The sequence below is a fragment of the Bombus impatiens genome, unplaced genomic scaffold, assembly GCF_000188095.3.
Source record: "Bombus impatiens unplaced genomic scaffold, BIMP_2.2 scf_1068, whole genome shotgun sequence".
Lineage (NCBI taxonomy): Eukaryota > Metazoa > Arthropoda > Insecta > Hymenoptera > Apidae > Bombus > Bombus impatiens.
Window position 1 is genome coordinate 205,976 of NT_177487.1, and position 27,369 is coordinate 233,344.

Genomic DNA, 27,369 nt, shown 5'->3' on the forward strand with positions numbered 1-27,369 from the left:
GAACGTTGGCAAATACCTTTTATTAAATCCGTTCTCTTACATTTCGAATACATTTCCGCTCCATTCTTGACGCATCGCTTTGTGTTCAGAACTGTTCTATCGCGGAAGTATCGAGCTTGCTTGTCGCACTTTGCGCGTACTCTTTTTACCATCGTGTCATGTATAGAAAACAAGATATAGAAGCGCAGAATCGTCTGCACCTTCGTCGTAGAACGATCGGAACGAAATTTGATTTGAATCTCGACAAAATAGGTTTGCTTTCATAACAGAGCGTAGGAAAGTCTCCTCGGAAATGCGGGAAGATCTCAGTGACAAAAAATGGCCGCCAAAATTTTAATCTATGAATCGGTAGCACGTGCATATATTAGATTGGCAACTAAGTGATTGCGGATTTTGTCAATACCATCTAATGGCAACATCCGCAATCACTTATTGCCAACCGAATATAATTCGGGAAGGTAACGGTTGTAACCAACGCGATATCTCCGCTCTGTTTCGTTCCGTTTCGTTCCGTCTCGTTCTGTTTCGTTCCGTTTCCTTTCGTTCCGCGTCGATATTAGCACGAGCCGATCTCGCTAGCGATTGACAAGATCGTGGAAATATCAGTCGGAACTGTAAATTTGTGGTTCGGTCGCCGAACCGATAAGGGTGGAATGCATCACAGTGAAAAATCGGTGAATCTTCTTGTTGGAGAGCTTCGACGGCAGAAACGATAGTTCGATATCGCGTTGGTTCGAGTTCGTTCCATAAGCAAAACGCGAGTCGCGATATACTAATATTTGCCGATGTATCCGATATCGCGTTATGATATTTAACAACCGCGGGATGCTTGTTAAAGCACTGCCGGAGGAAGTAGACTGATATACCGCGTCGGAGTTTTGCGGTTGGGAAAATTCGGTTTCGCACGGTTTCTCTCCTTTCAGATGACTTTGATGCGGATAGGATAGGAAGAGAGAGACTAAACGCCAGTAAACGCTGGCACGCGTTAAATGACCAGGAGTCGCAACGGCGGTTGTCGGTAGTGCGGTGGTGGTGATGGTAGTAGTGGTAGTGGTGGTGGTGGTCGGTCTCGGTATGGAGGAACGTTTCATCGGAAGTCCTCGTCCCTCGTGGCTGGTTTTCCTGCAGGGCCACTGCAGAGTGCGGATCAAGGTGTTTCGAAAATCCTCCGAGAACATGCAGTAGATGTAAAAGGTAATCGAGTAATTGATTACCTCTAGCAAATTGGCCAGAGCGCGAAACACCTGGAAGACAGGATTGCCATAAAAATGGAGATCGGTTTCCGAGCGAAGTGAATGGAACCGTGAACGGTTAGCGAGCGTAGTCTGGAACAATTACCTGGTAAGGATAGTGACTGAGATTGCTCTCCCTCAATGTGACATTCAGAATTACCATAGGACTAACGCAGACCAGAAACAATATGCTGGTACTGCCTAGAAGAAGCACGAGTCTTCTCTCTTCCGCGAACGTTCTCGGATCTTCGTCGTTGCTCGCTGTCCTGGACAGTGTCATTCGCCGACGACGTTCGCAGGATCGCCGATAGACTATCATTATTCGAAGATTGAAGCCAGCCAGAAGTATCGTCGGCGCTACTTTGAAAACGATCTCCAAAATTACCTTGTATACCTGCGCAGAAACGACGATGGACAAAATTAGGAAAGGTTACGATTGCGAAGGCCAAATTACGCGAGTGTTAGATACCTGATAAAACATCGAGTCGAGATACGACTGATTTTCCCTCTTTTGATAAATAACCGGTCCATCCGGTGCCAGAAGACAAGTGGTAATTTCTTCGCGAAACACACTCGGAAGATAAACCAGAAACGTTGCAAGGGGAATGAGAGCCACCGTTAAATGCGGAGGCCCACAGAGCGGACGAGTGTACTGACCAGGCCGACAAACGCTAACGTAACGTTCCACCGTCAGTGCTAGCAGCATCATCACTCCAACCCCTGGAAGAACGATCGATTCGTAACCGAACGTTTAGCGATAAGACATTTTTCGTTTACCATCGAATGATATGTTGTCGGTAACTCGATCGATTTTTTCAAACACCAACGTGTTTCGCTTATAGATATTACGTATATATCGTATTCGTTTATAGATCTACTATGTGTACATCGAAAAGACTAGATCGTTGCAACGAAGCATTTAAAACGTTACAAGTTCTTACCTAAACAGCCATTCCCTAAGAAAAGTTCGAGATGAGTATGATAGAAAGCTTGCATCCAATTTCTCCATCGGCCTGTTTCTTTATGAATAAGGACCCTGAGTGCGAAAGGGATGCAGAACAAAATTGCGAGAAGCGCGGCTGCTGAATAACCTGCAACAAAAGGGTAACAACGTCTTTACAAAACAAACAAGTACTATAGCTGGAAGTAAAGATAGACTATCATCTATGTGCGTTATTACTTCAAACTCTGCGCATTCTATGCACGCACTGTGTCAGATAATCTATGAACATCGTCACAGCCAAGATACGCGATGATCTTATTACCCTACGGAACTTAGCGTCCGACGTTCTGAAATACCGATCGTTCAAAAACACCAAAGCTTTTCTTATGCCCTCTATGATTTAAAAGGGTGAACAATGAAAATACATGACATATGTAGGTACATAACCTACAACGTACATTTCCATGGATCCATTATTTGATTTGAGATATACACGCAATTGCAAATTACTTAAAAAGCACTGTGATAAAAAAGTATTATACGTACACTATATATCGATCACTGAAACCAGATATAGAAATAACAATTATTCGCTAACAATAATTAACAGAATTGTTCTACTGACAATTATTATTTCTATCTAATTCGTTCAAAGGAAGTCAATGCACTTCAAGCATTGTATATATCGCGTTTTAGAATCACGGTATATAGCATACGGCATGTTTGCTATGAAAATATTTGCTAAAACACTTGACTTCTCCGGGAAATCGCTTGTTCGCGTGCGTCCTCGAGTCTTTCGTCGAGCAACAGGAAAAATATTGAAACTTCCTATCTATCTAGCAATTTTCATATTTCATTTACTGAGAAAATTTCCATGACGTACACTATACAAATCTGAGTGAAGCTGTAATCGTGTCGTTTCAGCCAATCGGTTTCGTCTGCAGTTGTTAGACAAACCAGGGTGGTCGATTACGTGAATTCGCACGAAATGAATTTCGCCTTCGAAAATGGAAGAGAATCACGTCATAAAAATCATGGTCATTCGGACATTTCGATTCGACAGATCTCGTCTGCGCCATCGTCCACAGGTTTGTCCAAGATCTCGTTTCTTTAATCGGCCGCGATTGATTCAATTGACTCGATTGAACGTCGAAAAATAGGATAACGGCGAGAAAGAGGAAAGTCGGATAAAAAGCGAAAGACAGGGAAGATTCCGAATTTCCATTGTCCGTTCTTCCAGACCATGTTTCCTGTGACAAAAAGCGAACTATAGGGGGTGGATAGAAAAGAGGGAAAATACATAGATCACAAGAATGTTCCCTCATTGTCATTTGAGTTGCCAACTCAATATATCAAAGATACAAAAATGTACGAAATACCCAAAGAAAATACTTGTTATAATATTTCTCACACAAAAAAGTATAAGTCAAATTTTTGTCAAGACAGAATACGTTTATATATTCTACATAATTTTCTTTTGCTTGCGGTTCTAATAACATAATTAATAATATGGTTCTAATAATATATTCAAAATCCAACAGTTGATGTTACATCGCACTTTACATATTTTAAGTGCACTTTTGCAATTCTGACTTATATTGTTTCATCTGCTGACCACAGATTTAGTAGGTAAAATAAGGAGCCCTATTTAAGTTTCATTTCTCTGGTTACATTTCTAAAAGTACGAAATTCCATAAACATCAATTAATATTTATTTATAGTATTATTTTTCTTTTGTCATAATAAAGACTATGCGTAATTCGCGACTACATGTGCATTCTATAATTAGCATATGAGCATTGCCATTCCGAAATATGCTGTTCCAAAAATCACAAATCAATGATATGAATGTAAATCATTGAAAAATTTTGCTGCTTTAATAAATTTTCAATATCTTGTCCATTAATCGTATGAATAGAAAACTAAATCATTACATTATTATTTAAAATAATTATACAATAAATTGCAAAAAGAAAGAGCTTTAACTTTAAATTGATTTTCAACGAGAGAAATTCGAATGAAAAAAGTTATACCAAACCGCGAGTTTCGAGTGAGGTTATCTTGATAAACTTTATTCTATGACTATGGATGACAGCATTGAGTAGCGTGAAATGGTGTTGAACGATTATGCGCGTGATCACGGCCGTTAGAAAATTGCGCCATTTTTTAGTTGTAAGTAAGATCATTTTCTAACATTTTTTGATATCATAGTGAAACATTCATGATATCCTGAGAGGTGAGACACGTGTGGTTTAGTGATAGTGTGAATTTTCCAATTGCACGACTGCCTTTGGACAAAACTCGTCACTACGTTTCATAGAAGTAGCTAACAAGAACTTCGCGCACGAGGCAACATTTTCTACTGGGTTCTTTTGACAAAAACCGCTTTTTGACTGTAAACAAAATGTCGGAGGATGCCCTGAGCGATGCGGAATTGCGTAGCAAACTGATGAAGTACGGATATCCAGTGAGCCCGGTAACACAAACCACTAGAAAGATTCTAGAAAGCTAAAAAATCTCATGGAAATTCGAGGCGGTACAGAGTCACGACATTCATTGGCTGCCAGGTACTTTTATTTTATTGTATTCCTTCAATTATTTACCATTTATTATTATTATTTAGTATCTTTGCGATATCTTAATGTTTCTTTAAATCATTTGTTTCATTAAATTTTTCTATTATCTTTGACTTAAATGTCGTAATGTAATAATATCAATAAACATAGAACATTTTCAATTTGTAGTTACTTTTGTTTACCTTCACTGTATTATTCTTCCAATGAAAATACCATACCACTATACCACTATACCATTTCATATATATATTATTCTTCACATATATTATTCTTCAGCCATCTTTATATGGTTATGCATTACTTGAGATAATGGTTAAGCTTATGAGTTTTGTAATAAAATTTTAGGTACAGCAGTGAGGATACAGATGATGACAAGTACAACGACTAGTAAAAAGAAGAAGCTAGCAAATCCTATAGGTAATAGAACCGGGACGATTAGATTCGACGCTCATACATATCGAGCGTTAGGAAGGATACTTGTCAAGGGACAGACAGAGAATGAGACAGAGAGAGAGAGAGGGAGAGAGAATTTGCCAGCAGCGTTTAAGATTCTGGCGGTAGTCGAGGCAGCAACGAACCGGAACGTCGCGCGTCTTTCTTTACGACTCGTTTCGCCCATTTGTCGTACTTACCCGAATTCACTGTGAGAATGTTATTCGCCGAGTTATTGACAACGGTATTCGAGGTTCGGGGGCAAACGCACGCTTTAGACGACGGACTTCGTGACGAACAGGTAAACCGGTAGCTCCGACCTCCGTGAATTTTCACCTTTCACAGTGCCATATATCCGTAGGAAATCGAACCGTTTCAAGGAAAACGCAGCAAGACAATAGCTGTGATCGGTGGAGATTCGACAGCGAAAATCCAAAGGTGTCGTATGCACAGGTAGAAGAATCGGAAATTCACGAGGAACGAATAATTCGGACAAAAGAGGTGACCGAGGATGATAAGAAAAGGGAGAAAAAGAAGATGAATCGCAGAGACGTTCTTCTCGTTATCCTCCGATACCAAGGACAAAACTTAAGATCGGGGCCACTGAATCTGCTTAGCTACCAAGGGAAACGCAACGACGACGGCCCCGCCTTCGCTCCTTTCGTTCCTCTCGCCTGCCGCTTTGCGTCTCGCCCTCTTCCTTCCCGGTGTCATGCAAATTCCGCTTCATGCTCCTGATGAACATCCATTGCATCCGGCGAAAACGCTGCAAACCACGGTTTTGCCTGTCCGTTCATTCGCGATTTTCTTTCGCCGCCAATCAATTGTACTTATAGACAGATGTATTTAAATATTTCGAGCGTCGCGTCACGTTATCGAGATGTATGGATAGAATATATCGCATATGTTTGTCATTGTGAGAAGGACATTCCGAGACGAGAAGGGGTTGATGATCGATTTCGGGCGTCGTTGTTCGCGTTTGTACCAACAACGACACCTTCGACAACCCGATGACAACTTGGTTCGCGAATACGGAAAATTATTCGTTTCGAAAACATCAGCGAAACCGGTGACAAAATGTCACCGCGGGACAAGCTGGGGACAGTCGACCTACTTTTTCAAACTATCGCAATGGCCACCTGATTCCTATTACTATAAAATCATACGACCAATTTCTCGTGCAATTCGGATACGGCCAACTATCGAACGACGCTTCCCAGACTACCGACTAGGGACCACATCCTTTTATCGTACTATCCAAGCTCTTTGCGTTTTATCGTTGCGCACGTTTCCCAAGTAGCCGACCTTAATTCCACGTATACTACGAGAAAACCGGATAGAAATATTCGAATGGATAATTCGTGGTTACGGGCGGCGCGACGTTACGCTTTAAAAAGCGACTTTTTCTGGTCGATTGGAAGAAAGGGAGGAATCGCAAAGCGTAGAGACGCGATGCGACGAGAAGTAACGGGGCAGCAACGTCACTGAACAAGCCAGGGAGATTCTAAGCGCGTTCGTTCTCACTTTCTGGCGACAAAGTTGCGCAGAAAGCGGCTCCTTTATTATCGAGAATGCTTTGGTAATGCGAACTGCTTTCGATATCTGGCGCTTTGCGTGCCTTTCGAACCATCTTCTCGCCACAGCTATGCGCCACCCAGATCATTTGATCCTTCCGCTCGCTTTGCTTTCCGCGATAGGCAGACGAGTACATCTGTCAAGATACTCGAAAATCGCCTCTATTTATAATACGTAAATACGAGTAAGAAATCTAGCGCGGTAAAAGTACGTCGCTGAAACGGACGCTACGGAGTAAACAACTTTTCGAACAGCTTCGATAAACAACGTGTTATGTAGGATCGTTTCTTGCTTGGCATCTATCGTCTCGAGAGACGACAACCGCCTTTGCAAATTCGAGTTTCATTCTATAGAGAAAATAACCAACACCAACTGTGGCGATGGATACGAGGCTCGGCCGGTTTCTTAGAACGACGACAAAATAACGCAGGGGTCTCGAACAACCTTCATGAATATTTATCCGTAATGTTCTAATAAACCGACAGACGCTATACCAAATTCGATTAAATAGCAACGATAAGAATAATTGACTGGTAATTGGAACGAATGTTTGCCAATTCACATATTTCCGTCTTTTTCTGCAAATTTCGTACGTCTGTTATCGTGCCATAAAAAAAAAGAAAATAAAATATATAAAGACAGCCGCCACAGAATTTTCGAGACTCAAATTCAGGAGTAAAGGTCGATATTATCCGCGACGTGTTACTCAGTCTTGGCTTGGACGGTTGTACGTAAGCACGAGCTACGTAGGAGAGTGAGTAGATCGTTAAATCTACCGCGTGTCCTGGCATCAAGTTGCTCGTGTTCGAGACGCAGACGTTTCGAGACGGTGGCAAACTCGATTAAACGCGCGCTCGCTGCTTCCGATTTTTCCAAATATTCGGATCGTTGACGTTCTTCGCGCAAGATTCTCATCGACCGCGAGTAATTACATAGATATCCAATTGCATACGTAGTGTCCTCGCAATTTCTTTGGTTCAACGCTCGGTCCTAATGATAATGTGCCACCTGCTAAAGTTAGCCGGAATAGCTTATCGTCCGAACATGTTTCGCAGTTCCATCTAACAGTAAGTTGGGCCAAGCTAAAAGAAGCTGTCAGACAATCGTAATTCACTGGTTCGCAAGCCCAATTGAACCGTCATGTGCAAGCGACTACCTTGGGTCAAGGAACCGACTGTCCCGAATCCTTGCCAGATGCTGCCAGAAGACGATGTCCATTTTAACTGCGACTCGAATGCGCTCGAACTTTGACCAAGTTTCGACTATTCCTTTAACATTAGAACTACCGATAGTTAACACAAAGCAATTTCTATTAATCAATCAAAATGGCTGGTCTTTAAAAAATACGTAATAATAAAATATTTGTATATTTATTGAGTCATTACTTTCTTACAGAAGGAATTCCATATTATGTAGTATATTTTTGGTATTATTAATCCATCTGGGACCATGATCCCTAAACGAGAGTTGACACATTTATAAAATTGTAGAACCAGTCAATTTGGCTGGTGTGGTATTTCTAGTGTTAGCATCTAGCGATTAATCCGAAATTTTCCTGATAGCTGATATTATCATATTGAATGATACGCAGTAAAAATTATAAAAACATGTGAGAGGTTATCCGAAACGAGGAAACTGGTTAATTGGGTTTCGATAAACAGATTGCAGGACCCTTTTACACTTTAACAAGTACCAGTCGTTTTTGGTATTGGTATAAGTAGCCTTGATACAAAATTATTTTCAGTTTGAGTACATGAAGAACAAAATAAAATTCATTATATTACATAATATGAAGTAGGAATTTTAAAATAAAATCGTAAAACCAGTCAATTTGACTAGTGTGGTAGTTGTAGTCCTAACTATTATCCTACTTTCGCTGTAGATGGCGAAATGATTGAACAGTTGTGTCCACCGAGCGATGCCATAATACCTGGTCGACCTTTTAAATTAAGAGCAAGTTGTCGATAGTTTCGTAATGGTGGCTAATGGTGTCGGCGACAGGTGTGATGACGAAGCAGTGACATGTTTGAGGAGGCTAGCGTTCGAAACAAAGTGACGATGGAATAATCTTCGTCTGATTTATCGTGTTGGTAGAACGTGCAGCGATAAAAACGTTGACTGAGAATTCGATCCGCCAGTGGTTCGCAATTCTCAATACGACCGCTTTCTATATATCGCGCGAAGAGTCGCAATCGAAATCGAAATCGAAGATCGCGCCGTCCCGTATAACCGAGATTATCTACGAGTTAGTCTAATTTGCATAAAACCGAAGCCCGTTTCCCATTTCGATTCTCTTTCGATGAAATCGCGCAGGCTGCATACAGCCAGCGTACAACTTTTTCTCTGTCGCAGACGCTAACTCGATCTATCGCTCTGATATACAGGTGTTCGGGTAGAATGGCCAAGGAAGCAATTTAGCTGTCCTTTTGAAAGCCGGATCGTGGAAAACGAACTTCCAACACGATTAACGATAATTTGTGATCGACAGTGCAGTTGCCGAGATTTTGCGACAACGTAACGGCGCATGATGTAGGTACGTGGATTTTTATCGTTGAAAGACTCACGTCCGAGGAATTCGTCGAAACGTGTGACGGTTTATTTAATGATAAGAATAGAACAACTTGATATTGTTATTATTATAACAAATCTTTTGTTACAGCACAGATCACATAATCATAAGATACGCAAGTGAAGAATTATGCGAAGATCTCGATTGTTTCGACGTATCGCTTTTGGGCGCTGTCATCCGCACTTTGCATCGAAACACACATCGCCTATGATCGTAAGCAGTTTGTACGCTAAAGGGTTTTTAACTCGTCGATTTAATTAAATTGAAAAAGAATTTAACCCTTTGCACTCGAGAAACGATTCTCAGTCGCTACGTCGTAACCGTGTGATAAATCAAGTGGAGAATGAGAGGCAACAGTCCCTGTTTATGAGAGCGCAGTATTGGTTCATAAATAGATTCCTTAGCTCTTTATATTGTTTGTTATGAAGTGTGAAGCGTTACAGTTTAAGATGCAGGTGAAATATTTATGCTCAAATTCTTCCGAAACTGTGGTTCTGGCAACGTTGTTCACACTCGACGACCGTGGTACAAGTATTATAATTTCGTAAATTTAGAAGTTCCAAAAAAATGGATTTGGAAATTTGTTTAATTAATTCATATATCCTGTAAAAAAGCAAAAGAACGAAAGGCCACTTAACCACCTGTGATTTATAAAAACTTTTTTTTCAAAAGTAGACCAGTCGGAGATATTCGACAACCGCAAGATCGAGCTTCGACGTCCACTGCTAATTGCGATGAAATTCGATACGAAATTAAATGGAAAGCTGCGTGTAATTTTAACAGGAAGAAAAAAGGATTAAGGCGTGTTCTTACCGAAACAAAGCAGGAGAAAGACAGGAAGCAACTTATTATTGCGATACTTGTACCGACAAGCCAAGAATGCATCTTGCCAGATGTTTTATAAATTATCGTAAAAAAAGTACAAAAAAATATTAAAAAATGATATGTTCAAAGATGTAAATATTGTAGTATGGTGGACAAATGGCCGAAGAAATATCGGGTGAATTATAAACAATATTGCGGGAAGGCCAAAGTGCCGTTAGGCTAAAAAGGCCTGGCAGTTTTACCGGGAAGTCGAGTGGTAAGAAGTTGAGTTGTGAGGAGTCGAGAGTTGAGTTGCCGAGTTGTTATGAGTTGTAAACTATTAGTTGTGAGTTGTGAATTAACTATTTAGTTATAGCACATTACTGTATTTAGTTGACGTTAAGTAACCATCGTTTCCTGTCTAATCCATTGTAAATAGATCTATCGATGAATAAACTTATTATATAGAATAAATAAAAAAAAAGAATCCTATAATATATATATAACTTTTTTTAAGTTAATTTTTGTATAAAATCATTTTACATTACCTACAAGACACTCGTCACATACGCGCAAAATCACCTCGAGTTGCTGCTAGTCGAGTGCAAAGGGTTAACAGAAATTGAAATTAAATGTAAAAGGAAGTAACCTAAAATACGGTTACAGATAGCGAAACAGAAACAGAGAAGTGACGCGAGATGGTCGCGAGGCGAACGTTGCAGATAGAAATTCAGTCGAGCGATGGATAAAGATTGGTGGAAGGTAGGACGCGTATCTTTGTACACGCGAATATGCCATCTAGATATGTATTCGAGTCTGTTTTACATATGTATACACGGCGTTGGGCCGTAGCTTTCGTCGTTTCCGAGCACGTCTCAAATTGCATTTCCTTACGCACAAATTCTTGCGCCCCAATACCCTAGGATTCGCAATATTTCCACGCTCAAAGGCACGTCCTTTTAGTCCGACCTCATCCTAATCCTCGATCTCACCCACCGCGTGTTCCACATCGTGCATATCGATAGACTTGCGAGAGTTGGTGCGATGCGCGCCATCCGCCACCGCCGCACCTTCCTTTCCCTCTTTCCTTCTCACCTGCCACCCATTCCACAATCTCTTGCTCGCTCCATCCTCTGCCTTTCTGCCCTTTAACCGATTCCTACCGTTTAATCGCACGTCTGGTCGCGCGTCGCGCTGCATCGCAATATGCAGTCGATATACTTTCCAACTTTTCTCTGCTCTTTCAAACGAATCGAAAGAGAAGCTTTTTTCAATATCCTCCGACTTAACGAGAATAAGAAGAGAAGAGAAGAAAAAAACGTTTGCGAGCAGTTTCGCGTTGATTACTCGCGCCCGACGAAGGTAGACGTGGAACGTGAGGTCGTTCTTTTCGCGGACAAATCAGTCAACGATTTAGTCGCCTTAACGGAAAGACGGATCGAAGCAAACTTGTCGATGGATGCCGATGGATCGATCAAACCGCCACGAAGCTTCGAAAAGACAAGGTGGACAGGACGAGGAAAGGAAAGATACTCGCGAAAGGGGACGGAGACGAGGAAACAAGTAGAATATGAAAAATGAATGCGCACAAGGAAAAAATGATAAATGAGAAACCGGGAGGCTGAGAAGGCGATTACGAACAGCAAGGGCGTAATCGTTTAGCGACGAGAAAAGGGAGAGAAAACCGAAGGTAACCGCTCGTTAACCGCATCTGGTTATCGAAACTTGGAAGCTAGGGAAGCAGAAATCAAGTAAGAAAATAGACATTGGTGATGAAGAATAGAACGAGAGAGCAGCTTTTTTCGAAATGGAACGGTAGCGAAAGCTATAAATCGAGGACGCTGGACGCGCGGCTCTTCTTTTCTACTTTGCTACTTTTCGCAGTTGGGTTAAAGCGATGCGCGCAGTTTCAACGTCTCGAGGAAACCGAGTAAACCTCGAAGGAATCTCGATAGAATTTTTCGCATCCGGAAGCAGCGCAGCAGACATTCCTCCCACCGGGTGTCGATGTCGCGCATCTGATTGGAGGTCCTCTCTTGCTGATTTACTCGATTTCCGGCTGATTTGCACGTGTTCTCGAGGAACAAGCAAGATAATTTCTCGCGGTGCCTAAAGTTCTAGTGGCAGCTAAACACGCTTCTCGTCGCGGTATTAGATTCAAGTTCGATCGGGTGATTAAACTTGCAAAAGCTACGTTCACTGTACAAATTTTCCGAGTAGCGTAAATTGGAGGAATTGCAGGTGGACGCGCTTTCATACAGCCACGGTAATTGATCCGTCGCGAACGCTCGTTTGCTCGACTTTCCGTAAACATGACGCAAATTAATGATCCGTCAACGTCCAAAAGCAAAACGTAAACTTGCCACGGTTACCCTTCTGATACTACGCGCATATCTTCTTACTATGTATTCGAAGATATTCCGTTCGATCGCGTACCAAATCGTTGGTAATATCGCAGCGGTACATGAGTCAACAGAAGGTTTGAATCTGGAGAGACTGATATTGTTGTAGCTCGGAATATCAACGTTGTTTCGGTTTACTAGGTCTAAAGGAAAACTGCGGACAAAATATTCTTGCCGTTATTTATAATCGTCAACCGAAGTTGCATTCGAACTTTTTATAATAACACCTGTCGATATTGTTGAAGTTTTAGGTTAGCGGATTTTGTCAATACCACCTAATGACAAAATCCCCAATTATTTAGTTGCCAACCTAATAATTACTTCAAGAAAAACTCTACACCTTTTATTTTGTATATCCGTCACATGGAGACCACTGTTACGAAGAGAATAGAATTTAGTGAAACAAAAAGTTGAAAATAGGGAGAGGTCCATATTATTGTGCTGTTAAATATAAATTTTGTTTTGGATTACAAGGTCTAGAAACAAAAGAGCTATAAGTAGATTTCTATCACTGTTTCTTACAACCTTCAGCTAGAACTACAAGATTAACTTTTTGGCAATGTTCTTTGCTATAAATATATGAACGTGGTGCCAATCAACCTCTTCTTGGTGCCTCTTCCTCTATTGTATTGTAACACTGTAAGAGCGAGGATCTGGATCATCATACACTATACTTATACTTCTTTCGATATATTTTTCTATTATTAGGTTGTCCGAAAAGTTTCTTTCCTTTTGTAAGGAGATAATACACGTACGATATCTTTTGTTTTATATTAGTTTATTGAATTGTGCACGAACATAATAATAAAAATATAACGAAATAAAATAATATAAAACAGAAATTGTTGTTCATCTATTATCACCTTATGAAACGAAAGAAACTTTTTCGGACAACCTAATACAAATTCATCCTCTCGTTTCTCTATCAGTTAACCTCAACAAATATAAACACACGAACGCGCTGCCTAGGACAGTGGAATAGTCGAGTAGTTAAAGAGTAGAAGAGTTGAATTGTTGTAGGAGTTTCAAGCGGCATACACTGCCTCTGTACTTGTACTTATAGTGATTTTGATATAATTGGCTATTGCAATTTATCACTCGTCTCTTTGTTAAATACACCAAAACGTTTAACACTTAACGCTCCAAGTGTGCCTCTCGAGCACCATCGATGTGCGGTGCTCTACTCCAAATGTATTTTTGGGTCGTTATCGATAATTGTTTACAAATAAAAAATAATACTCCTCAGTGAGTTACAAGCGATCAGTAAAGACAGTCAGATCTGAACCTGTTTTATCGTAAACCCATCTATTTGAATTATGTCGAGAAGAAAAATGAATTATCTGTGTGAGGAAAACGTAGATAGTGACGATGACAATTTTGATTTTCGTATCTATAACGATGTAGCTGTTGACTTGGATAGCAGTTATAGCGAGAGCAGTGATAGTGATATTCTTGTTGCTGGAAGAAGAAGAAAAATAAGAAAACTTTCATCGAGCGAGGAAAGTGCAGATGATGGAGAACCACAGGAAGAAAATCTAAGCAGAAGTATTTGCAACGTAAGATCTTCTGATTGGCAGGAAATTTTTAACGAAGATATCATTCCACAACGATATGAATTTTCGACTGGTAGAAAAACTGCTGGTCCGCGGGTACACAACTTATGCGAACCTATTCAGTACTTTCAATTATTTTTTACTAATGCCGAAAGGGAGAAAGAAAAAGTGTCTTGTTTGTTTACCAAAAGCAAGTAACGCGGTAAAAAAACAAACAGTTTTCTACTGTGAGACCTACAAACGCAAACCCGGTTTGCATCCCGATGAATGTTTTAAAAAATTCCACAAATTACTCAATTATAATTAATATAAATATTGTAATGAAAATTATATTACTTCTCAGATGTGTAAAGATTGTTTTCAATAACTTTAATGTCATTATTTACGTCATTGTAGCATTTCAAATCTGACGCCTAAAAACTTGCAAGTCCAAGTATGATGAGAATAAGTTGAAGTTGCCGATCGATATTCACAATTAAAAATCGGACCGTTAACCCTCTGCACTCCGAATTTTATTTCAATTTCGTTGCCAGCAGTTCCCAACGTTTTTAAGTGTTTTATTTGAAATTTACTTTAACTAAAAAATAAGACAATCAAAATAAATAAAGGAAGAAAGAAATTCACTTAAATACCAGTTTTATTCACACTATTGTTGTATTTTGTAATTTTTAAATGTACGATATATCTTGAAACAATTTCCAGGATGCAATCCTGCTTTTCTTTCGCACGTTTTACAAAAAAAGGTGCACATGAAAGAATGTCGAGTGGGAATCGACAAAGGAGCTCCTGAGGTAAAAACTGATGTCGAGTCACACTCGACATGGGAGTGCAAAGGGTTAAGTATTAATAAACCACCTCAATGTATTTCGCAAATATACGCGCAACTATATATCTAGAGATTAAGAAAGAGGCTTGCCGGGTATAATGGTAAGTATCCCGCGGAGCTTGGTGAATTCGAGCGTGGCCGAAAGGACAGAGTGCCGGAGAAACGAGGAAAATATCGAAATTGAATTGTCCTGTAATTTCCTCCTAATGTATCGACCTCGCCTGATCGGAAACGAGCGTCTACTCGAAGGATACACGTCGCAAACCACCGAAACCTTCGATACGAAATTCTTTCTGTAGACGAACTTACACGACGACCAACGACTTGTTCCACTTCTATCGTCGATTCGAGATACGGTCGTGAATAAATTTTAGCAAGAAACTTAACGACCGAGGCTGGATCCAGTCGATAAGCTACTAACGCAAACATGATTTTAGCTTTACGAAGCGAACGATAGCCCTAAGACGGCCGGCGAATATAACGAGAAACGATAAACAGATCTTGCGAAGCGTCGCCGAACGAAATAGGACATTTCTTGAAAAATGACGACCTGTGTGGCCGATGAGTCACAATGGCATCAGGTCGCACAGTCATAGGTCACAGCACAAAGTCTCCGATAAAACAAACGATTATGATTCCCCTTTGCGGGATTCCTCCGAGAGAACGTCGCGACAGTCGGTCTCTTATCTACAGCTGTAGCCTGTAACGAGAAAAATTAATGAAATTACTGTAGGAAAATCGTGCGCGAGTCTGTCTCTGCTCTATTTCTCCCTTGTTTTCTATCGCGCGCCAATTGCTAAACGAATGTCCGACGAAGAATTTAGTTTACAAGTTGTTCGGGAATTATCACAGTCGCTGTTATTTTGGCCTAGTATCAAGATGATAAAGCCGGGCGTTCCACTTGGCAAAGGTCTGGCGTCCTTTATCAAGCTAGTTAAACGTCCACGAGTTATTTCGTTATTTAATTAGGTAATCGTATTTATTTCGCCAAATGTTCGGGCCACGTGTTTCTTTACGATAAAACTCGAGCAACGGAAGATATTGGATAGAAGGTAAATCGTAGATCTCGTTTAACAGTGACGCTCGTGTACGAATGGTTGCCGTCGACGAGGCGTTCGAAGATCGACGTGGCCGTACCTTTCGCCCCAATATTACGTAAACATGGAATAACTTTATTTCAAGATATCGCGTCTCGGTTCGCTAATGATCTTACTTCTCTGCGCTTTTTCTTTATCCTGTTGAAACTTGGTCACGATCCACGATAATTACACTCCTCTTACACATTATTCCTCGAAACGTTCGTGCAAAAGTATAAATCACCTTCTGTCTTTTTCTTTTTTTTTTTTTTGTTTCTTCTCTTGCACGCCAACACGTGCCGTAAAAACGTAAATACAAAGCGTTAGAGCGTCCACGGAGAACGACTTACCTCTCATGTAGATGTAAGCGGTTCCTCGCATATTGCGCCTGGTAAGCACTACCAAGTTTAAAATATTGCCGACGATTCCAAAGCAACAGATGGTAGGCAGGATAATGCCGTAGCTGATTCGTCTCAAAGACGGAGTTCGAGGATCCTCCGATACTTCGAAATCTTCCACTAGGCATATTCGTGTCCCCGCGCCTGTTACGTTCACTGTATCCATCATTTTGCTTCTGCCCCTCTCTGCCACGCACTCTTTTCCTCGCTGTTTCTCGCATTTACAGCTGCCCCAACTTCGAACCAAATCGTTCATTTCATCTTACATCTGGTGAATCTATACGTCGAACATCGAGCGTTGCACGTGTTAGCCGGCTTGGTCGCGGCTTCCGTGTGTCTCATCGGGTGTTCTCCTGCGGGTTCGCAAATCTCAAGCCAACTATCGTGCAACTGGATTACGTAGAAAATAGTTGGCGATGCAACAGGTGCAACGGTGACTCGCGATTCATTACGAATAAGCACTCGGACATTGGAGGAATCCGGACGCGTGATTAGTCACTGCTCGCACCTACGATAACTCTCTCTCTTCTTTATTTCACCGAGGAATCCGAACGTGCTCTTCCGGACAACTTATACGCAGCCATTTTCTATCCGCCGGCGAATTCTCTCATCTTCTCACCTAAAAACAAAGAATCGTTGTACAGTGGGATATTTCCTGTTTTATTAGGTGGAACGTCTATTTTCTCACCAACTTAATCGGAAACGAGGGGAAGAGCGAACCAACGGTGATGGAATGAGATGCCGGAAAAGGTCTGACGGTGGTTCCCTGCCGCGGCAAAAAGATCGTCACGAGTGGCGTTCGTGAAAACGGGTAACGACGTAATAGAAAAGGGAGAAGAAACGACCACACCACATGCAAACGGATATAATAAAAGAACCGGTGGCTTCGTATCTCGACTGGCAATTGTACGTTTGCAGCGGTTTAGGTTTACAAGGAGCTACGTCCGTCATCCTGCGATCCGCGCGCTATCAATTTCAAGTTTGAACTCTTCGCACTCGAGAGGCGACTCTCTCTTTTTATGTTAGATTTTGATATGTCCAATTGATAAGAGTGCAACATCGGTTCGTAAATTGGTTCCTCCGCTCTTTGTGTTCTTTGTTAGGAAGTGTAAAGTGTTAGACTTTAACTTTAACATAACACAGCGAGCTATACGTCTCCACCGCGCAATTTTTCAAATATCGAGGACTAATATTCGCTACTCGAAAAAACAGAGAAATCTAGAAATTGTTTAAGTGGTTAATTATATTTGCGGTAATGATTTTATTTAACGATTTCATATATTGTTTGTACGAAACATCAAATTAAAAGTGTAAAGACATATAGGTAAAATTAAAAATGCTAACCCTTTGCACTCCGAATTTTATTTCAATTTCGTTACCAGCAGCTTTTCCCAACGCTTTTAAGTGTTTTATTTGAAATTTACTTGAACTAAAAAATAAGACAATTTGAATAAATAAAGGAAGAGAGAAATTCATTTAAATACTAGTTTTATTCACACTATTGTTGTATTTTGTAATTTTTAAATGTATGATATATCTTGAAACAATTTCCAGGATGCAGTCCTGCTTTTCTTTCGCACGTTTCACTAAAAAAGCTGGACATGAAAGAATGTCGAGTGGGACTCGACAAAGGAGCTCCTGAGATAAAAACTGATGTCGAGTCGCACTCGACATGGGAGTGCAAAGGGTTAAAGATGACTGAAGATACGTAACGCGACTTGAACGTGAAATTCAAAATTCATAGCGTATTTTAATATTTTTTTACAGTGTTGTATCATTCGATTATAACTTTATTTATAGTGTAACTTTTTCATTATTTTTAACACCACTAAATTGGTGTATTTTATTATATACTGTACTTTATAAATGCAGAAAAAGTGCAATTATTTGACAACAATTCCAGGTAAACAATAACTGATAATAACAACGGAAAAGAAAACGCGTTGCTAAAGTCAAAAAGGGAGATCTCTCTATTCGGTTGGCAAAGTGTTAAAATGTCTTCAACGTTAGTTCGGATTCGACGATCACGGCAAAAGTGTTATAGTTTAGAAACCCTAAGAAAATGATTTTCGCAAGTGAAATTAGCTGAAACGAAGAAGAACTTAATTCTAAACTGTTGAAAAATGAGATCAATTATATTCAAGAATGTATCTTGGTGAGTGTTTTATAAATTATTTTACAGTAAAAATACAGAAATTAATATTGCAAAATTCTATTTTCAAAGATGTAGATATAGATAAATTATTAGAATATGAAGTTTTGGTAAGTTAATTTGCATATAAAAGCATTTCACAGTAGCTGTAAGACACGCGTCGCGTATACGCTGAATCACCCGGAGTAGCCGCTACGTCCAGCCGAAAAAGTCCTCGAGTGCAAAGGGTTAAACGAACTGTGGGAAAATAGTTAAATGTATATTGTACGAGGACGTGCGCCGCTATTGCTGTTCTTTCTTTACACTTGAAGATATTTCTACATGGCGGGAATTTTGGTATCTGTTCGCGTGTACGATCGTTCGATTCGGATGCAGAGAGCAACGCGTTATAAAAATATTTCACGAGTATGTTTACGCAAGTAAGTCGACAAACTTTCCTTGCAACGCGGAGATTTTCCGCGAGAAACGATTCTAAGGAGCCGAGCGAAGCGCGAGATGTATCGTGACGGCAGAAAGAGTTAGAAAGATAAAATATGAAAAGCAACGAGGCAACCGTAACTTTACGTCTTTCGTAGATTTCATAAAGATTCTCGTTTGTACAAGATCTCCGCTTCTCTCTTTACACCACCGTAAACGCTCGCATCTCCTCCACTTGCTCCATTCCCTAGGTTCGTAAAATTACCCTAATAATTTATTTACCAATGCCCTGAAATCTAATCGCTTCTATCGAACCGAATATACGAGCACCGCATTAATAATCTCCGTGACATCGATACGTTTTTCCCTGGTGAATGCGCAATTTTCAGAGGGATTCCGATGAAAGTTCGTTCGACCGCTGTGTTGGGTAATGTTTCCTTTGAGCCGATCTCGCACGATCGTTAACCGAGGGAAGAGCAGAAGAGAAAAAGTGTGGTAAGTGGACGATAATAGCGGTATTATACGACGTGGAAAAATAAAGCTGTCTGGAAGAGGAACGTAACGTAATGTAACGTAACGTACGACGTATACGTAACGTAATAGACGAATTTTCGAGAAAGTAAAATACATGGCTTTTCTTACCAACCGACTGTCATCGATCATGCGTGTTCCATAGATTGTTATCCACGGTTAACATTTTGACTGCCACGCCAAAATCACATGTTTCGCTCAGCATGACACGGGAGTATTTTTATTATTCAAAGCATATAATGGCAAAATAAATTGATCATGTAAGATAACATTTTTCCCCAATGGACCGTTTATATTATTTGTGGTCACGGGTAGCGCCTTGATAACTGTTGATAGTGACATATTATAACAAGGCTTCGTTTAATTCAACAAACCATTTGTTACGCCCGGAGGCTCACTATAGGCCGTGTTCCCAAACGTCTCCCTTGGTACTACATAGTCGCAGACAGATCGTCTTACATGGCCGTCGAGATATACACAAAGTAGCGATAAACACATAGTTGACGTCAAGCAGTGAGTTCTAGAAACATCGATACGCCTTCGGTCCGTTATTTTATCTACACAAAGAAGATGACATACGTGATCATAGGCGCGAACGGTTGCAAGAGCCGAACGCGGTGGGGCTCGTCTCGCAGAGAGACAAAGGAAAAAATCAAAGGGCAGTCAGTATCATTTGAGGATTCAAACCGAATGTATCGAGAGGTTCAGAGGAATAAAATCAAGGTCGAGGAATATCATAAAGTCGAGTCGGATTATAATAACAAACTAATTGGTATCATCGTTAAATCATTTGTAACGTGTTAATTCTAATTTTAAATATTGTTAAAAATACAAGACTATATTAATCCTGTTAATTCAGTGTTACAATCATTTGAACTACCTCTGTTATCCTAATCGAAACAGGGGAACGACTGATTCGCGGCGATCGATTATCAGAATCGTAGCGAGAATTTACGCCTCTCGTTTCCTCGCGATCGCGTCTCTCCGCGAACGGTCATAACACCATTCGCATTCGTTATTTCGTCGTAAGCAAAACGTGCAGAATATATTGTAGAAGATATTAGTAAACAGTATTATGATTGTTTTTATGATTTCGACGAAACATTCGGCTGAGATAATAGAGGCCCGGAAAAAATTATATTTGTGATAAACCAATGGTGGTGGTAGATTACAACAGAGGAAAATGTGCTGTAGGTTTATTAGATCGAATAATAACATATTCTACACCACATAGAAGAATCCTAGAGTGGTATATAAAATTAGCTTTAGAGTTATTGTTAAATATATCAATTTCAAACGCGATGATTCTCTATAAACAAGCAAGAAAAAAAAAAAAATCAAGGTATCAGGTTTTAGAATGGCACTCGCAATGCATCTTACACAGTGCCGTTCACCAGAGCCGTCGAATATACTTATTCGACAAAGATGGCGACACGAAACGCAGAAGAAAGAAGGGCAAGCGTACCTGGCACGAAAATTTTGCAGAGAGTGGTGTAAAAAAAATATTAAACAGTTAGGATGAAAAATTGCTAAGAATCGGACGAAAAGGTGACCACCTATCGTCCAGATTGTATTGCCGAGCCACGTTTATGTTTAAAGTGTTTCAACACAGTGCACCGTTAGGTGCAACATTTGTTCTCATTTTTTTTTATTGACGTTCTAATAAAAATATAACATTGTTCAATGGGACACTTTTTATTTCAAAGTATATTCTATTTATCGGTTATATACAAAATGCCCTAACTGTCAATTTTCATTCAATTTTTACAATTGTAAGAAGTTGAAGCGCTCCGGTCACCAATGACCACCGTGGCGTCACAGGAGAAACCGTGGCCGGTCATATATGATCAACGTGACAGTCAAAGCGTTAAGTTATTACCGTAGTATCGCGGACGTTTGTCTATCTCGAAATGGCGTGAGAAACAATTTGTACAAATGTGGAAATATCGTAAGACGCGCGTACCTCTTTTCCATTGGTTATGGCTCTGCTTTGATTTTGTCGGAGACGCCACGACCGAATGAATTACATTTTGATTAGTTTCGCGACGCGACCACTTGGTCGTAATGTTTCTCATACTCTCGGTAAGATTTCTCTCGATTTAAAGGCGAAATATCCACGTTACTTAATTACGTTGCAACGAGTCGACAACTTTGATCGATTATAGAGGTCAGCCGCTAAAAATTGATACACTGTGGAAAGTAAGGAAAGAAAGTTTGCAGCCACGTGCAACATGCCTACCGAAACTCTAACGAATTCTTACGAGTTTTCTCCACAAATCTCGCTTCTTCTGCGTCTAGCCAACAGCTGTGTGACTTAATGCCGACCCTGCATTATACATTCCTGTCCCTTTCGAGGATTTATCGAAACGCAAAACCTATGTAATAATCGACATCTCGTACGTTTATTCAATTCAACCGCAACGTTTATTCAATTTGACTGGACGAAAAGGGGAGGTTTAGTAACGTGCACGTATTTTCCCAAATAAATCTCGTTCTGTGTTCTGAACACCACACGTGTTCGTTTGTAGTAGCGAAATGTGCGCGGGTCGTAATACGAAACGCGCGTTACTTGATTTTAATCCGATCAAATTGAAGAAATTTCTCGTAAATTCCTTCGACCACGATAAACCAACGTTCGTAGTATTCGCCTTGAAAGCTTCGGTATATCGCTAGCTACTTCTCCTTTCTCTCTCAACATCCTTGCACGTCATATATTAGCGAAACAGCAGTTTACTATACTGTGTACTGTGCGCCATGATCATCGTGATCTAGAGATTGTCTCTACGTTTTTTAGTGCTCTTTGTACGGCGTCGGTCGTTGGAATCGCGAGTAGATATCGAAAGGATTTCTGGAACGTTGAAACTTGGGCAAACGTATGTGGTAGTTTTAAAAGTGGAAATGCTTTCCTTGGACGACGCCACGCCACTGGTCACCGTACATTTGTCTTTCATCCACGTCCCAAATGCATTTAGCAAATATTTACGACTTCGTCTTAGGCTCTTTACATTATCGAGGACGCAACGTCGAAACGAACGCGACGTTTCAGTGATAAAATGATTGCAAAAGTGCGTCCTACCGATGATGGTATTTGCATCGCGTTTGCACAGCGGAAATACCACGAACTTAACGTAAAGAGTCGAAGATTTTTTTTAAGTTGTTCGAACGATTAGAAACTTCTTCCTGGTCTAAAGATAAAACGAGTTTATTTTCAAAAATAAATGAGACGCGCACAGTTCTCGCCAGTTCGTACAAGCGTTAATCCAAAGAAACGGCGAAGGAACGAACAAAGGAAAGACGGTGTCCGTGATAAATTCGAGATAAAAATGCAGCAGATTCGTTAAGGATCAATTTCAGCGTAATTTCCAACAAACCAGGATAAATAAGTAGGTACAAGTTACTTTGCGAGAAAGGAAGAACAGCAAAGTACTTCGAGTCATCGGAGCATAATCATTATATTTGGTTGGCAACTAAATGATTGCGGATTTTGTCAATACCACTCAATGACAAAATTCGCAATCACTTAGTTGCCAACCTCATAGACCTATCTGTGTCTTCAAGCACATGCTATATCGGATGAAAAAACATTTGAAAGCTGGTTTCTAACAGATTCGAGATCCTATTTGTCACTTTTCTTTTTACACTCGACGCTTCTCGGGTGCTTTCAAAAGCAAAAGAAAAAAAGAGAAAGACGTTCGGCCGAGAAAAGCAGCCCTGGAAATTAATTTCAAGATCGTAGCTAATGAAACGCGACTACCGCGAGGAAGCTTCCATATCTGTTTCCAGTTCGGCTTTTCCAATCCTTAGCGCGTCACGATCTCAAAGACCGATTAATTGTTGGAGATTTGCTTCGCGATGCGTGTGGCGGTTAACTGTGGCACGAGTTCCATCTTTTGTCAATGGCTCTGCCTTTCATTTAGATTTATGCGTTGAAAAACGCGACGTTGAGATTCAACAAGGCAGAGAAATTAATTAAAGGAGGAACGAGATTGAAACAAAGCGATAAAGAACGAGACGTGAGAAATGTGCAGCCTGTAAAAAGGAGGCAAGATATCGTTGGTGGATGATATTAAAGCGATGAAATCAAACGTGGCGGGATCTTCCTGATCTCTTTGGAATTTAGAAGGCTGCGTCTCCTTCGTGTCGCCTTGAAACGGATACGCAAATCGTACGAGATCTCATCTTGCAAGGTAATTTGCCGCTCGTAGAGCGTTGAGAAATAAATTCGAATCTGGTTACGGCGGTTGCACTGTTTCTTTTTACTAAGAAAACGGAAACTACCAAATATTCAATTGAATGGCACGCACATAACACAAACAAGGTAAGTTAAATACCTAGGACTCCACTTAGACACACAACTTACACGAAAACAACATACTAAATCAATTATAGACAAAATACGGATAAAATGTACTGACCAACTAATCGAGACTCCTAACTCAGCATAGAAAATAAACTAAAAATGTAGAAAACGATAGTAAAACCAATTTGGACGTACGGAATGCCACTATCGGGGACAGCAGCAATGAGCCACATAAATAAACTAGAGGCGCTACAATCGAAGATACTAAGAACAATAGTCAACGTCCTATGGTATGTCAGAACCGAGGATATACGCAAAGACTTAAAAATACCAACGGTCAAGAAGAAACCGACAGATACGCGGAAAAATATAAGGAAAGAACGGCAACACATCCAAACCAGCTGGTTGCTGAAGCCAGCAAAACTCTCATAGAAAGAAGACTAAAAAGAAAACACACTACTAGTCTCACTAAAGAAATAAAATAGTCAAGCTCGAAGATGCTATCCCGCTGGGGCTGGTTATCCACATATTATTTAGCAATTAAGTTAAAAAAATTTATCAAATGTCCAGCTGGACAAATTGTAAAGTACAAATTAAATAATAAAAAAAAAACTGTTTCTTTTGTCCGGACGAAACGTGTCACAGTATGTTAGACGTTGCTGGAATAATCGTGGCGAGAATCTCGGCGGACGAGTTGAATCTCTGCAAAACTAGCGAGAGATCGCGGCAATTCGAATGAAATAGCCGATGAAAGGATTCGCCAGGACCATCCGGCATCTGAATTTGATCTTTGAACGCGGTCATTTCGAATTAGCACATTCACGTTCCACCAATCGTATCAGCCATATTGCGAGCGAATTTCCTTCCAGGCACCGACTGCAAGAAGATTAACACAGCTCTGTCGTCTGTCCTTATTTTCCATCCAGATTTTCCAGAGAAAACGAACAATCGAATCGAACAGTATCGGGCTAAAGTCTAACACGGTTACCGATCTAGTTGATCGTCTGAAATTCTGCTATTTCCAACTTTCGAAGTAGCATACGAACTCTTCGCTTTTGAAAGAAACAGTACAATTTTGAATTTCCATACTTGGCAATCTTTTCGGGTTATGGACACGATAATATTCACTGCGATTGGAAAAACGTTCGTTCCAGTAAATCGTCGTCGAATTAACGTTGATAGATGTTATCAACAACAGACAGATATCGCTTATATTATAGCTATGTATTGTATATGTACGATGAGAAAGCTTTACGGAGAAAGTTTTACGAAGCTACACTGCAAATTCTCTTCCAGTAGAATACAGCCTTTTTTACTCGATTTCTTTGGCCAATGCGTTTGCAAGTTGGCCAGGCGTGCATCGAGTTTTGTCAAGTTTCGCCGGTCTTTGTGCTCGTGTAGCCATAAATATTAACTGTAATCTAGTCAGCGATGTTCGAGATATCGTAAGTTCGCTACTCACTGGTTATTTCCATTGTAGACGGTGTGATTCGTTTGGATTAGGATTATTCGCTGCACGTCGCGCGCCTGCAACATTTTTAATTTAAGTTCGACGAGTGCCCGTACTGTTTTTCCTCAGACACGTTACTCGTGAATGGATTTCAAATGGGATCGAGACGCATCGGTAATAACGGTGCCGCAACAAGATCACGTCGTTTCATCGAATGAAAGAACGTCGTCGATAACGTATGAATATTAAAATCGAAATTTCACTCGCGTCACTACAGTTGCCGGTGCCGTGACCTGCTCTCCGCAATGGCTAAACGTTCTACTCCTCGGAAGATCGGAAACACGGGATTCAGAGACAGGGTTTACAGACAATTGCAGGAGGATCAGGGAAGAATCGTGCCCGGAAACAGCAAACGCGGGTCCTGTTCTTCCCATTCTGTATAATAGAAAACACGACAGCGTGTCAGACAAAATTAGAAATATCGCAACGCGGTAGTTACACGACAGCGTCAATTTTTGTTCCTTCGTGACACGCATACACAGTCGCTAATCTCAATTACAATGAAATTATAACGTCATCTTCCTTCTACCGTCAACGCTTTTCAATCCGCTTGTTCTCACTTTTTTTCAACGTCTTAACTTTTGCAAATATATGTCAATTAACGATTCATAGTTACCGATTCGTATTTATATATATTGGGTTGGCAACTAAATGATTATGGATTTCGTCATTACCATCTAATGATAAAATCTGCAATCACTTAGTTGCCAACCTAATATATACATATTGTATATATATTTATTTGTTATATGTTAAATATATATTTGTTCGATTATATCAGGGAAATAAATCCAAACTTCCTAATCCTAGACACTGAGGCAGATATGGTTGACAGACGTTCGCAAATATGCTTGAAAAATGTAATTTCTAGCGGATTCATAACCGAGTAAATGCTTCTCGCCGAAAGTAGCTGAGGTATTTGTGTGGCGTTTGACATCCACTTGCGAGAGAGAGCTAGAACAGATAGACGCAGAATAACGAAGCACGTTAGCGAAATACGTTAGCGCGGATCAACGGTAGCCGGTATTTGTTCGTCGCAGAACTGCAGCCTCTGCATTCTTAATATTCCCGTTTAATATTCTCTTCGTTTTTGATATTAATATGAAGGCGAGTGGAACGTGCGATGTAAAACGACCTGATATCGTAGGGGTAAACAAATAAGCTTGTACGTAACAAACAATTATAGCGAACGATCGCACGTTATGTTTGTAATATGATCGTACGTACCTTCGGAGACACATTTAATAGTACGCTTTAATAGCACGTGATCGGAAACAATCGTTAACGGCACAGTTACAGGTAAAAATGTACGCGTATTGAAAATTGTGCAAGTTGTCGATCTTGTACCGATTTCCAGTCGAACGAACGAAAAGACGTTTGCAACGCGTCGCGACGCTGACTGAAGAGTTCCGCGACGAGTTTCGTAGGCACGTCGCTTGGATGCCGGGACGCCGCGCCGCGCTGCGCTGAGTCGGGGCGACGCATGCTCCAGGATATCGTTCACGACGAAACGGATGTACTTTAGAAAAATACGAGAATTTAATAAACATTAAGTTCGTTAACACGATCGATTTCAAGGGAAGCGTGAAGTTCTATCGAACTATGTGACGCGACCAAAATCCTCGAATCGTTCTTAAAGGTTATGATAAGTTAAAGGAGAAATGTTTTTCTGCAACGTTGAGTAAATATTTTCAGGCGAATCAGACAGTTATTGTCGGCTATGTTGTCTCGCGTACTTGAGAAATATCTTCGTAAAGAAGATCGGGAAAACGATACCAATGGGAGTAAACGCAGGAATATTCAATGATACGAATGCACTTTGCGACTCGGAGAAACTAGAGATCGTTGAGAGTCTCATCGCATCTTCCAGAGATCCTCCCATTGCGCCACACTGGACTAGGACAATGGCTATGTCGAGCAATTTATTATTCTCACTCTTACTTGGATTAGTTTGTGATTCAATGGCATTTTAGTAATTCAAGATTAACAAACCGATTAGTTAACGCAACGTGTACGTCTAATAGCCGAATTATCCGAAAAGTTGTTACAATAAACACAACTTTGTTTTAGAAA

At 40.4% G+C, this 27,369-nt stretch overlaps 2 protein-coding genes and 1 long non-coding RNA gene across 5 annotated transcripts; 2 read left to right on the top strand and 1 right to left on the bottom strand.

Annotated features, from left to right (window-relative positions):
• LOC100743996 (probable G-protein coupled receptor B0563.6) lies at positions 1 to 26,937 on the bottom strand. 3 transcript variants are annotated; one of them, XM_024370959.2, is made up of 7 exons: positions 26,524 to 26,907; positions 25,249 to 25,313; positions 16,339 to 17,005; positions 2,174 to 2,323; positions 1,702 to 1,952; positions 1,339 to 1,626; positions 1 to 1,244 (listed from the first exon to the last, which is right to left on the bottom strand). In XM_024370959.2, the coding sequence occupies exons 3-7, from the start codon at positions 16,640 to 16,642 to the stop codon at positions 603 to 605; spliced, it is 1,635 nt and encodes a 544-aa protein (XP_024226727.1). In that variant the 5' UTR covers positions 16,643 to 17,005; positions 25,249 to 25,313; positions 26,524 to 26,907; the 3' UTR covers positions 1 to 602. The 3 variants fall into 3 exon arrangements, with proteins under 3 accessions (XP_024226727.1, XP_012246779.1, XP_012246780.1); XM_012391356.3 differs by lacking the exon at positions 25,249 to 25,313 and having other exon boundaries at positions 26,524 to 26,937; XM_012391357.3 differs by lacking the exons at positions 25,249 to 25,313; positions 26,524 to 26,907 and adding an exon at positions 17,075 to 17,171.
• LOC105681493 lies at positions 8,537 to 10,630 on the top strand. The gene is made up of 3 exons (XR_001102658.3): positions 8,537 to 9,003; positions 9,143 to 9,291; positions 9,418 to 10,630. It is a non-coding gene; the product is annotated as an uncharacterized LOC105681493 (long non-coding RNA).
• LOC117152305 lies at positions 12,995 to 14,422 on the top strand. The gene is made up of 2 exons (XM_033323549.1): positions 12,995 to 13,241; positions 13,780 to 14,422. The coding sequence occupies exon 2, from the start codon at positions 13,850 to 13,852 to the stop codon at positions 14,282 to 14,284; it is 435 nt and encodes a 144-aa protein (XP_033179440.1). The 5' UTR covers positions 12,995 to 13,241; positions 13,780 to 13,849; the 3' UTR covers positions 14,285 to 14,422.
• Positions 26,938 to 27,369: the final 432 nt, after the last annotated feature.

Excerpts from the sequence above, each read along its gene's own strand:
- LOC100743996 (XM_012391356.3), bottom strand. The coding sequence starts at position 16,642 with ATGAACGATTTGGTTCGAAGTTGGGGCAGCTGTAAATGCGAGAAACAG. Across the intron at positions 1,953-2,173 it reads CTTAGGGAATGGCTGTTTAG|GGGTTGGAGTGATGATGCTG; the intron begins GTAAGAACTTGT and ends TCGTTCTTCCAG. Across the intron at positions 1,627-1,701 it reads TCGACTCGATGTTTTATCAG|GTATACAAGGTAATTTTGGA; the intron begins GTATCTAACACT and ends GTTTCTGCGCAG.
- LOC117152305 (XM_033323549.1), top strand. The coding sequence starts at position 13,850 with ATGTCGAGAAGAAAAATGAATTATCTGTGTGAGGAAAACGTAGATAGT.